At 35.1% G+C, this 11918-nt stretch overlaps 1 protein-coding gene across 2 annotated transcripts; it reads right to left on the reverse strand.

The window, feature by feature from the left end:
* Nucleotides 1-824: 824 nt before the first annotated feature.
* On the reverse strand, nt 825-8275 carry LOC111399708 (actin-depolymerizing factor 2). 2 transcript variants are annotated; one of them, XM_023027174.1, is made up of 3 exons: nt 8101-8275; nt 1308-1573; nt 825-1216 (listed from the first exon to the last, which is right to left on the reverse strand). In XM_023027174.1, the coding sequence occupies exons 1-3, from the start codon at nt 8101-8103 to the stop codon at nt 1066-1068; spliced, it is 420 nt and encodes a 139-aa protein (XP_022882942.1). In that variant the 5' UTR covers nt 8104-8275; the 3' UTR covers nt 825-1065. The 2 variants fall into 2 exon arrangements, with proteins under 2 accessions (XP_022882942.1, XP_022882947.1); XM_023027179.1 differs by lacking the exon at nt 8101-8275 and adding an exon at nt 8040-8058.
* Nucleotides 8276-11918: the final 3643 nt, after the last annotated feature.

The raw sequence follows: 11918 nt of genomic DNA on the forward strand, positions 1-11918 counted from the left end.
ATAGAACTTCTTCTATATCTTTGTTCAAGGCCAAAACTTTCATAGATCAGTCCCATTCACATCCCCATCACGAGCATCATTTGTATGATGAATCCATTTTCCTCTCATTCCTTACCATATGGAGTGGGCAATATGTAACGAATGACATAGGATTTAAAGTTGAGACCACTAGGAAGAGGAACCACTCTTTTTGCTCATAATTTTTTTGATGATGTCGAGCATGAATGGAGATTAAGTCTTGTGCACTTTGTACACACAGTATGTTTAAATTATTGATGTACTGAGTACATCGCTTTGTAAAAAGGCATATTCCATGCTTTTGAACAAGTCAAGCCTCATACTCCTCGTGGGCACAGTTAATGTGAATTATTGAAGGGTGCAAGGACGATTTTTCCTCCATAAAAGGAGATTTCCTCTTTGTAAGATCATCGAAATTCAAAAATGAAACACCCGTTTCAATATGTTCTCTCCAAGTTTCTAAACAGCCTTTTCCTTCTCTCCAGTCTTTTGAAGTGAGGTATATATGATCAGAAAAAGGGTTTAGTACGCTTTGAAGTGGCCTTCTTAGGATCCTCCGTATCAGAAAGATCACATTGCTGAACAAAATATCCAGCTTGAGTGAGCCATAATCATAAGACTAATACCGATGACATATTGAAATGATTGCTTCCAGTTTACAAGGCCAATGTCTCACCCTGCATGAAATAGCAAGCACAGGAGTGAAAAGAGAAGTGATACGCTTCCAAAATATAGAAACTAATTTACAGCACTGCACGTTTACATCGTCTCTCCCTATGTGAATTAAAAAGTGCTAAGAGCTAAAAGAGAAGTCAATAAATATACATTTCCAAATTATAGAAACCAAATCAATTGATGGTAATCCAGATCCAGAGATTTCATAAAAGATCAGAGAAGAGAAGAATGATAGAATCTGTTCTGGACAGAGACACGACTATGTGATAAAATTTCAACATCAGACCAATTCACGGCTAGCCAGGTGTCAGTTTTTAGCAAGTAAAAAACACAGAATTTATCGTTCTTTTCTGCAAATTTGAACAATTTGATTTAATTAGCACGACTTTTGAACACGTCAAGCCCCATCTCACTTGGATCAGTTGCTTGCAGCTCTACCTGAATGCCATCTAATTCCCTCTTGAACCTGTCTTTGGAGCTAGCATAAATCATTTTGCTTCTCACCCTTGCTGTGTCAGGGGACCTTAGCAAGGAGATAGCAGTTACTAGTTAGCAATCCAACATAAATTTGGGGGGTATACACTTGCTATGTTCATGGGAAGAAAAAAAATTACCAAGCAATGAAAAAAATCTTGCTCTTTTGGCAATTCTCTTGAGTCACAAAGTCAAAATCATAGACAGCATATCGGCACTCATCAGCTGGAAGGCTTGCAGTGAAGTCTTCATAAGTTAAAGTTGGTTCACCAAGCTTTTCCACAATTACCTGCTTTTGCTTCTCCTCGATCTTGAATACTATGAAACGGTATGTTCTTTTTGCTTTCAATTCCAAAAATTTTAGCTTGCAGTCATCATGCACTGCCATTCCTGATGCTGCGTTAGCCTACACATAGTGATTGAAAAACTATAACTAGTGAAAATGTTGAAATTCCAAGAATTATGTATGCTTTAGAGAGTATTACACTAATTATTATGACTTCTGACGAGATACAAACAACTTTGCAATGGACGACAATCTAAAAAGGCAAATTTGACACATAATTGAGGGATGGGGTTTGCCATTACAGGGCAGTTATATATACTAACAAAATTATATTAGAAATTTTAAAGGAAACCATGCCCCCAAAAAAATATTGTTCTCAATTTAAACGAAACTAGGAACCTGTCTTTCAAACACAACCTTATCAGTTCTTTACGTATCTAATTGACTCTAGGTAGTCAATACATGCATTCCAATTGCATTGCAAAACCCTTGAATTAATGACAAACGAGCAGAAATGGGACTAAACTGGCATATCTAAATCCAACTGATCCAGCTACCTAACAGCCAGAGCTAGAATCTAAAATATTGCATAGTTAAATGTCAAAAAATAAATAAATATATTGTTTTAAGATACCAAAAGGAGGAGTTTGTATTTGCAATTGTGCATTTAAAAGAAACCGACACATAAAATATTACAGCAATTCATTTAGTGTCAAAAAATCGGATAACCAGATTTCTAAAGAAGCGTCACATTATTAAGTAAATTAGGTCAAAATAACAGCAATTCGCATTGCCAAGAATATTCCATGAAAGCTGTTCTGGAGTCTGTGGACAATGTCATTGACTCCTAGAGTGGAAAATAAACTTAAGCACTTGTTTGGTTTGGATTAAAATCTGATCTTAATCTATGTCAAAGTCAAACAATTAATATTAATAACATCTTTTATAGGTCCCACAACTTTTTAACCATACATTTCAAAAATTTATATCACAATCTACTAAAAAGTCTGATTTTAATCCCAACCAAACATCCTCTAAGACGGGACTAAACTGGCATATCTAAATCCAACTGATCCAGCTACCTAACAGCCAGAGCTAGAATCTAAAATATTGCATAGTTAAATGTCAAAAAATAAATAAATATATTGTTTTAAGATACCAAAAGGAGGAGTTTGTATTTGCAATTGTGCATTTAAAAGAAACCGACACATAAAATATTACAGCAATTCATTTAGTGTCAAAAAATCGGATAACCAGATTTCTAAAGAAGCGTCACATTATTAAGTAAATTAGGTCAAAATAACAGCAATTCGCATTGCCAAGAATATTCCATGAAAGCTGTTCTGGAGTCTGTGGACAATGTCATTGACTCCTAGAGTGGAAAATAAACTTAAGCACTTGTTTGGTTTGGATTAAAATCTGATCTTAATCTATGTCAAAGTCAAACAATTAATATTAATAACATCTTTTATAGGTCCCACAACTTTTTAACCATACATTTCAAAAATTTATATCACAATCTACTAAAAAGTCTGATTTTAATCCCAACCAAACATCCTCTAAGACCAAAACAGAGAATTGTGCAAGTTCTGAATATTGGTTAAAAACACTTCTTGATGCTTCAACGTTTATTCTCCAGACTCAATATTTAGGCTTCAGATCACAAAATTCAACTTGTAGAAGCATAAAGTGCATCTCTGAGTAACTTATCTACGTCAATAAGCACATAGTGCAAAATTTGTAATTTGATTACAGAAAGCAGACACAAGCATTTGTTGATTTGCCAGGGTACATTTTCTCTCAATATGAATTCAGGCTTTATTAAAGACCTATTATTTTCAATATGTATTTATCTGTTTATATTTTTGAGAAATAACTTCACCAATCTTCAATGCAGCAAAGTTTTTTGTAATATACCAATTCCAGCAAGAAATCATAGAGAAAGAAGAAAACGAAAAATATATTGCCCAGCAAATGACACACAAGTCGACCAGCATGGGCTGGGGGGCCAGATATTTTTGTGCCAGCTCGGAGTAGGATATTTCCCATGCCGATATAGAAGGTGGGTCGGCTGGTGCCAGGTTGCACCAATTCACCCCACTTTACACCTCTAAGCTGAGTTGTGACTCTCATGTGAGTACTACAGGTGCTAGCTGTTTGGCTGGAGGGTTGGGTTGCTGTTACTGGGCTGAAAGGCTGGAATAATGTTGTACGCTGATGGGTCATATGGCCTGTTGATTGGGCAGGACAATTGAACTTTCAGAATTTTCTGACTGAAAGGTCGAGACCAACTGCAAGAATTGGCTGAGATCTGATTGGGCTCGTCTTATGGATGAGTGACGAACCAAATTGACACAAAGAATACTAGTGGGCCAAGTAGGATTCATTTGGGCGGCTACCGTGTTGATGAATTAAGTCTGTCAACCTATTAATTTTGTGGGGAAATAGCGTAGCAGTTCCTCTATCAAATGATGAAAGATACTGATAATTGTGGCTTTAGCAAGGGGTTTAGTCTCAGCAACGAGTAGCGTCTAAGTAGAATAGTAAGGAGAAAGTGATGAGGACATCCAATTATTTATTTTAAGTGACATCCAGTTTATTTGTTTCATTTTAGTTGGACTGTTATTTTGTTTATTTTAGTTGGGTTATTTATTTATGGACTTGTGTAATGGGCTTAGCCCTCTCTCTTTAGATTTTTGTTATTTAAATCTTTTTCGCCATGTAATGGAGAGTTGATGAATGAATAAAACTTTTGGTGGCTTGTGGCGAATTCTCTCTTCCTACATTCTTCTATTTCTTCTAGTGATTCTTCTATCGTTCTTCCTATAATCTCTTCTTTCCCGAACTATTTTCTTTCTCCACTAATCGTGTCATTCTATCTTGCATCAAATTTGGTATAAGAGCCGAAACTTGGATAAGTCCTCTTCTAAAATCCAAAATTTCTTCCCACCCTCTTCCCAAAATTTTGTAGATCCCAAAACTTGTGGAACAACACAAAAACAATGGCAGTAACAATTTTTTTTAGTTTTTCCCATTTTGTCATTATTTGTTCCTCGTAAAAAAAAATGTACTGTTCCCGGGTACTGTTCACCCGCGAAAAAAAAAATAAAAAAAATCCGATTTGTTATGTTACTGTTGCTGCTTCCTACAAACCCTAATCCATACACACAATCCATTATTAATCCAAACAGCCCATTATAACACCCAGTCAAATATTCTAGTCTCCAAATCATTTAACCCGTTACTCAAGCCCAATCTACATCCACATAATCATAAGTAGCCCGAGTCCCAGAGACCATTATCCACATCTCATATTCAACCCAATAAGGCCATTACATCAACCCCATTATTGGAGTACATGGATCTCCAGTGAGCCGCTATAGCAATTGGATCCAGATTTATTGGAGCTTTATCGGAGTCAGCAGGATCTTCCTTTACCCAGATCGCCTCCCGTTCACCCAAGGGGAGTTGGTTAGGACACCACATTCAGACCTCCACTGACACATTTCTACAGACGTCGGAAGAAGCTTGCCCAACCACTCAACTTATGGTTGGGAGATTAACTGCAACCTATATTGATATATCCACTCGACAGAGTCAAGTTTTCTCCCACTCCGAGAGAGTTGATGAGGACATCTAGTTTATTTGTTTCATTTTAGTTGGACTGTTATTTTCTTTATTTTAGTTGGGTTATTTATGGACATGTGTAATGGGCTTGGCCCTCTCTCTTTAAGTTTTTGTTATTTAAATCTTTTTCGCCATGTAATGGAGACTTGATAAATGAATAAAACTTTTGGTGACTTGTGGCAAATTCTCTCTTCTTACTTTCTTCTAGTGATTCTTCTATCGTTCTTCCTATAATCTCTTCTTTCCCGACCTATTTTCTTTCTCCACTAATTGTGTCATTCTATCCTGCATCAGACAGAGAGAACATAGAAGAGAGAAGAATAATTGGAATAATTAGAGAGAAGTGCTGGAATCACTAAAAATTAAAAATCAATTATCTACATTATCAAAAAATCTATAAGGCTAATAGTTATGTAAAGAAATTAAATTAAATTACAAAGATAAATCCAATCTACTTTTACTAGTACACCTAAATTAAGTGTGCTGTAGGCATTTCTCCGATTAAATCTCTGTCTTAATGCTCACATAGGGTATGTTTGGCATAATTTTTGCTTTTGCTTACTATAGAACAACTTTTGGAGGAAGTTATCTTAATTTTAGTTTGGACACTAATTTTTAAAAGAGTGTCATATTCCGAAAATACTTTTAAAGGGAGGCATATTGGACCAACTTCCTCTAAAATCCTCTAATTAGAAGAAGTACATTTATAAAATTAGTGAAATGGTCCAAAAGCAAATTTTGATCTCAAAAACTCTTTTCGCTTTTGAAAGTCATGTCAAACGAATCCATAGTCATCTTATTTTTGCTTTCTCAACAATTTAAGAAATATAAAATCACATAAGCCATATTCAAGAATTATAAGCTCTTCACAGCTGCAAAGCTTCTGCTCCAACAAATTTGAAAATAAAGATTTTGTGCTTGCTTGAGTAAGCTTAAGCTTTTAAGTACTTACATGTTAAAAATTAATTAAAAAAAAGGGTAAAAGTTGTGGGCCTATGGAATGTGTGCATAAAAATAAAGTTGACTAGCTTATAAGCATTGATAAGTTTTGTAAAATATGCATTTAAGCCCTTATAGTATGCTGTCAGTTTTTCATTCACATTTAAGTATAAGGTTCTCCATCTTAACAAAGGGAAGAATATTCACTAAAACCTTACACGGTAATTTGGTACATTCTTAAGCACATGAACATATCGACCAAAATCTTTCTTCACTTTGCTTATGGCATTATAAAGGTCATTCCAACTCCAATAACTGTCTCTCACTTCTATTACACAAAAGAAACACTGGAGACAAAGGTTTTCGATTAAGACCCACATCATTTACTACAAAAGTCAAGTCATAGCATATACGTGATGTATTTATAATCTAACATGTACAGCTTGTCACATCAAGAACCCAACAATTGCAGCAAAAAAGTTTCAGTTGTTATATGTGACAATAAGACGTGGAAATGAACCCATGGAGATGATTGCCCTACCATTTATTTAAGGACAAATGTTGCCACATGCCCACAAAATGAATCCTGCTCCAGAAGACTTTTATAAATCTAAAATCCAACATATAAAGAGTACAGTGCAAGTGATGTCTTAGTCTTATGTGCAATTGCCACGTGTGGTAATAAAAGTTGTTATGATAACACTTATTTAATATAGGATAACACATTGATCCTATTCACTGAAGAAACTAAAGCCCCGTTTGGGAGGGATTTTGAGAATTGATTTTTTGATCGTTAGAAGAAAATTGGGGTCCACCTGTGAGAAAAGAAGTCAAAATTACTGCTGAAATAGTGATATAACGGTCAAAAAATAAGTTTTTTGGGGTAAAAAATCCCTCCCAAACAGGCTATAAATTTTATAAAGAAGCTAGAATGGGAATATTGCATTTTGTGTCTTCTTCCCATGCAATAGATCAGTACACATGAGCAGGAACTTGTACAAAACTTCTCTTTCTTTGCATTTCCATACAACACGCCGACTCCATTAAAAGATTTAGCCACCTCATTTCCCCAAATTCATTGCTACAATATACATAAGCTACCAGTATAACCCAGACTCCAGACCAGCCACACCCAAGAGTGAAGAAATGACATATTGCATGAGTTCAATGGCAAAAAAATTTCTTTAAAATAATTCTTCCATATATTATATCTAAACTTCAAAATGTGGTCAATAACAAATTACAGTAATTTAACTTACTAGTCAATCTCAATCAAACTATTTTGGAAAAGAGTTATCCCAATTAAAGAATAGTTCTATATTTATTCCAATTCAAATTAATCAGATTAATTGTCTTTACATAATCAAACTTATGTTCATATCATTTCAGAGTAATTGCAATTCAACATATTTAGATAGCACCCCACCCCCACCCCCAACCCAAACAAAAATCGACTTATTTCATCATCATCTAATGTGAGCTAACATACCAAACTAAAATAATAATATTTTTCACAAGAAAAATCTAATGTAAGCCAACATACCAAACTAAAATAATAATATTTTTTTTTACAAGAAAAAGAGCACAAAAATTTTAGTCCCATTAATGTAATCTCATTAACATATCCAAAATCAGACCATCAATAGACGATCTAAGATCAGAGGATTACGCAAATGTTAGTCGCTAGATCAACAACCAAAATAAAACCTAAACTCAGATCCATAAGCTCATAAAACAAAACAAAACAAAAGCTCAATCAACCTGAGCACAAAAAGTACCCAGCATTTCTACTTTTAACTGCACAAACTATAAAGCTCGCAAATCAAACACCAAATAAATGCAAAATATAATAAAAGAGAACTTTGAAAACTATCGAGAAAAAGGATATATAAACAAATGATCTAGCATTTCTCCTTTCTACAGCATAAACTCTTAAGATTGCAAATCAAGCACCAAAAGAAAATGAAAAATAGAGATGGAAAAAAGACTACAAGAAAATCACTGTGTAACAGAAAAGTACCTAGCACGAGTGTAAGAAATAAGGATAGAGATGTAAAAAGCGTCCGGGAAAAAATTCGTACCATGGCAGAAAAATGCGATCGGAGAAGATCGAGGAACTTTGAGCGACAAAATTCAGTCCTCAAAATAGACGTGCGTCGCTTTTATAGTTGTACTTGAAGAAAGCGTCAAGTATACGGTGGAGACTGGAAAACTGGGAACAGAGAAATATGTTCTCTATGTTCGGAGTGTGCTCAAAATTCAAATGTTTAGTGTGCCCCTGAAGTTACAGGCGTTCCCACCAACGATGTAGAATTTCATGGGCAAATTAGTCTTCTTGCGACTTCAACTTTTTCTTTGTTTTTATTCTTTTCTATTTTGAGCTTGTTTGAGAGTGATTTTGAGAATTGATTTTTTGATCGTTAGGAGAAAAGTGAGGTCCACTTGTAAGAGAAGAAGTCAAATATGACGACTGGAATAGTGAAATAACGGTCAAAAAATCAATTTTTTGGGTGAAAAATCGGGCCCAAACAGGCCCTTTTTAAAGATTAGAGTGTAGAGTTAGACTTAGAGCCGTGTGATTCCCATTTTGATAAGAATGAAATTGAAAAATATAGTCGTTATATAATTCACACAAGGTATAAAAAGTCAAATACGATGGTTTGATGTGATAGATTACGATCATACTTTTCATTTTTGTGCTAAAAGAATGGGAATTAAACGAGATCTTAACTGTTCATTAGTCACTGAATTTTGTACCACGTCACGACTTAATCATCGAACTTTCAAACTTGTCATATTGACCACTGAACTTTAATTCATTACTGTTCAATACTCACGGTCTGAAATCTGTTACTTGACGCTTGTACATGGCGGATGGAAAGTCTAGCTAGCCAATAAAATCCTTCCAAACGTTAAAAGTTTTGCCAATCAACCTCCATGTCGTCATATTAAACACGTCTTTGCCAATTTTAATGCACGCCTTTCACTTTCAATAGAGCCTAAACAATACTTTGGTTATCTCCTCCCAAATCAAGGTTTCTTTGTGAAATTGAAACTCAAAAACCCTAGGTTCACCTGAAGAAATCATCTTTTCCAAGATCTCTCAAATCCTAACATTTTCAAATTCATTTTCTTCCAAATATTACGCGAAGTCTGTGTGTTCCGAGAATCCATTCAATTCTTCTAGGTAAACTGGGTATCCTAAATCAAGTAAAATGTACTCAATTACTATGTTTCAAAATTACATAAATGGAAATATAGTGGATCAGTTAATTGGTTTACATATAAAAAGCCATGCAATGAACTATTTGTTATACTAGTCAAGAATATTATTCTGAAATTCTTTATGTGTTATGAAAGTAATATTTGAAGTTACGTGAATATGAAAAATAATTAATAAAATTTTATGAACTTTTTATTTAATGAAAACTGTATATTTTTTGTGAGATTAAGGGTATTTGGCTTAACTAAAATATTTTTAGTTGCTACAGAAATTCCTCTTGAAAGTGCAACGTATAACTGTCAATACGAGAATACATGTAAAGAAAGATATATGCTGGCATGAAGTATTATCTATCTTTGGTCTTGTTTATTGTCATTGCAAAACCCAATTCGGCTAAATACCTCTCCGTTGCCGTGTTAGGAAGAAAAGCAAAATGATTAATGACTAAAATGAAATAACAACCAATTTGTAAAAATAATATAAATAATTGAGGAAGTCAATTGAAATAGTCCCTCCATTAACCATTTTGATCTAAATAGGAGAGAAATACAAGTCCCTAAAAGTAAATGTTAATTAGTATATATGCATGTAAAATAGTGAAATGCATACTCAATGCCGGCCCTAAGATTTTTAAGGCCCTAGGCGATTAATTTATATAAGGCCCTTCAACATAATATTTTATTTTACAAGTGTAATAATATTTAATATTTAAATAGTTAACACTTTTATATTAAAAAGAAAACTTTATACAATCAAAAGATAGAGTAGCAAAATAAAACTTCTCTCGCAATCTTACATATTAGGCTAGCATAAGATTTAACCTTCTTGCATTTTGAGATGTAAAATTAGTAATCAAACTACTAAAATCAACTTTTTCCAAACTTCTCCAAAAAGAAAGGATTCAACAATAACAAATGACCTGCAAATATGTAGTTATAGAGGATAAGTGAAAGACCGCGTTGAGCAAATAACTAAAGGATAAAAAAAGTCTATTACAACACATTAAGGGGGTTTTTTTTCTTGAAGGTTCAATATTAAAATCATCAGGTAAAATCGGATTAATTTATTACTAAATAAAATTTAAAAATCAAAAGTGAAATTCTCAAATATTAACACTAAAACCGCATCTGCTCACTTACAAAATGCCCTCCCTTATCCTTATTGAGTTAAACTCGTGATCTTTAGTCCCATCACAGTTCACACAATCAAAATCTGCGAAGACACGAGTTAAACTCTTTTCTTCATTTTATTAATATAATATAATTAATATTAATAAATTCATTCTCTTTCTTAGTGGGTTGGATTTTAATTGAATTTTGTTGATTACGGTAGTTCGAATGGATTAATGGAATGCCCCTATTATGATTATTGCTTCTTTCCATCACTAATGGCATATCAAATTATAAAAACTTGGTGCAGTGAACTCACAAATTTTGGAACAATGAATTTATGCCAGTAGTTTTTACGTGTTTACACACTTGGCTGATCCACTGGGGCCCATGACCCACTTCTGTTGAACCACGTGGCATCTTATCTAAGGCCCCTATCCCAACAAGAACACCAGCATATTATAACAGCACCAGGCGTGGTCCAAGTGCTGCCACCAAAGCTAATACGCCGAGGAGATCTCCTAGCCAATGCCCTTCTTAGCCGAGGCCATTCTATCTGAAGTCCTGAGGCTCTAAGCAGCGCTGCTTCCCAAAGATCCGGTCTTACACAAGAATCCTCCCTGAGTGATTGATGGGACACCCATCATAGAGCACAAGTGCCTTGTTTTGTCAACATAGTGGCAGAGCCGCCAATTAATTAATGTGTAGCAGGCTAGGAAGTCAAATGTGACACCTATAATTGGACATGTAAACTTCCGAAATGAAGCCACGTGTACTCCTAACCAAGGGCCACGATCTAAGTTGTAATACTATAAATACTCTCCATGTATCTCTCACAAGGGTAATGTAAGAATCAATACAAGGAACAACACTTTACTCAACTCTCTCTTATTATCTTACAACACAATACGAGTTTACACATTTTTACATTCACATTTACAAATATCGATTGGTAATTATTATACAATCGGTCTACAAACATCTCGTCAGATTTCAAACGTTCTCATCCCGCGCCGTTGAGCTACTCCCACGCCCTTGATCTGTCCGTTTTAGACCATCCACGTGTCTTAGCGTGTTGGACTTTCGCTTATGTGTGCATGGGTGGGTCCGGCATCTGTTGAAAACATATTCTGAGGTCAACAGATTGACACCGTCTATGGAAAATCATACTATAACCACGAGCAACCGTGTGGAAGAAGTTTATCGAAAAGAATATTTGGGCATCCCCCTTGAAAAAAGGATTTGTTCTTGCAGAAGAACAAGTGTAAGCACCACAACTTAGTAACGATCTGAGATCGGAACAGAAGAGAATGAGTTCAGACGAGGATGTACTCCCTAAGAGGGTAAGAGAAAATGTTGAAATGTCCCCACCGACAGCTGCCCCTGCAGCTCAGCATCAGCCTCACCACCACCACAGAAAAGGTGAGATGCCGATGGCCGCTCAATTGTCAAGGGAAATGGTCACCATGGCCGCAAACATGAGGGACATTGCTAGTCAAAACATGGCCATGAGAGAACTCATGACCCAAATGCAGGGCCAGGGAGGTTTTCCCATTCCTCCCTATGC

Source organism: Olea europaea, chromosome 1 (assembly GCF_002742605.1).
Source record: "Olea europaea var. sylvestris chromosome 1, O_europaea_v1, whole genome shotgun sequence".
Taxonomy (NCBI): domain Eukaryota; kingdom Viridiplantae; phylum Streptophyta; class Magnoliopsida; order Lamiales; family Oleaceae; genus Olea; species Olea europaea.

Bases quoted from the DNA above. Each gene is read 5' to 3' on its own strand.
- LOC111399708 (XM_023027174.1), bottom strand. The intron at 1,217-1,307 runs GTAATTTTTTTT...CTCCTTGCTAAG, and splicing joins AAGATTTTTTTCATTGCTTG to GTCCCCTGACACAGCAAGGG.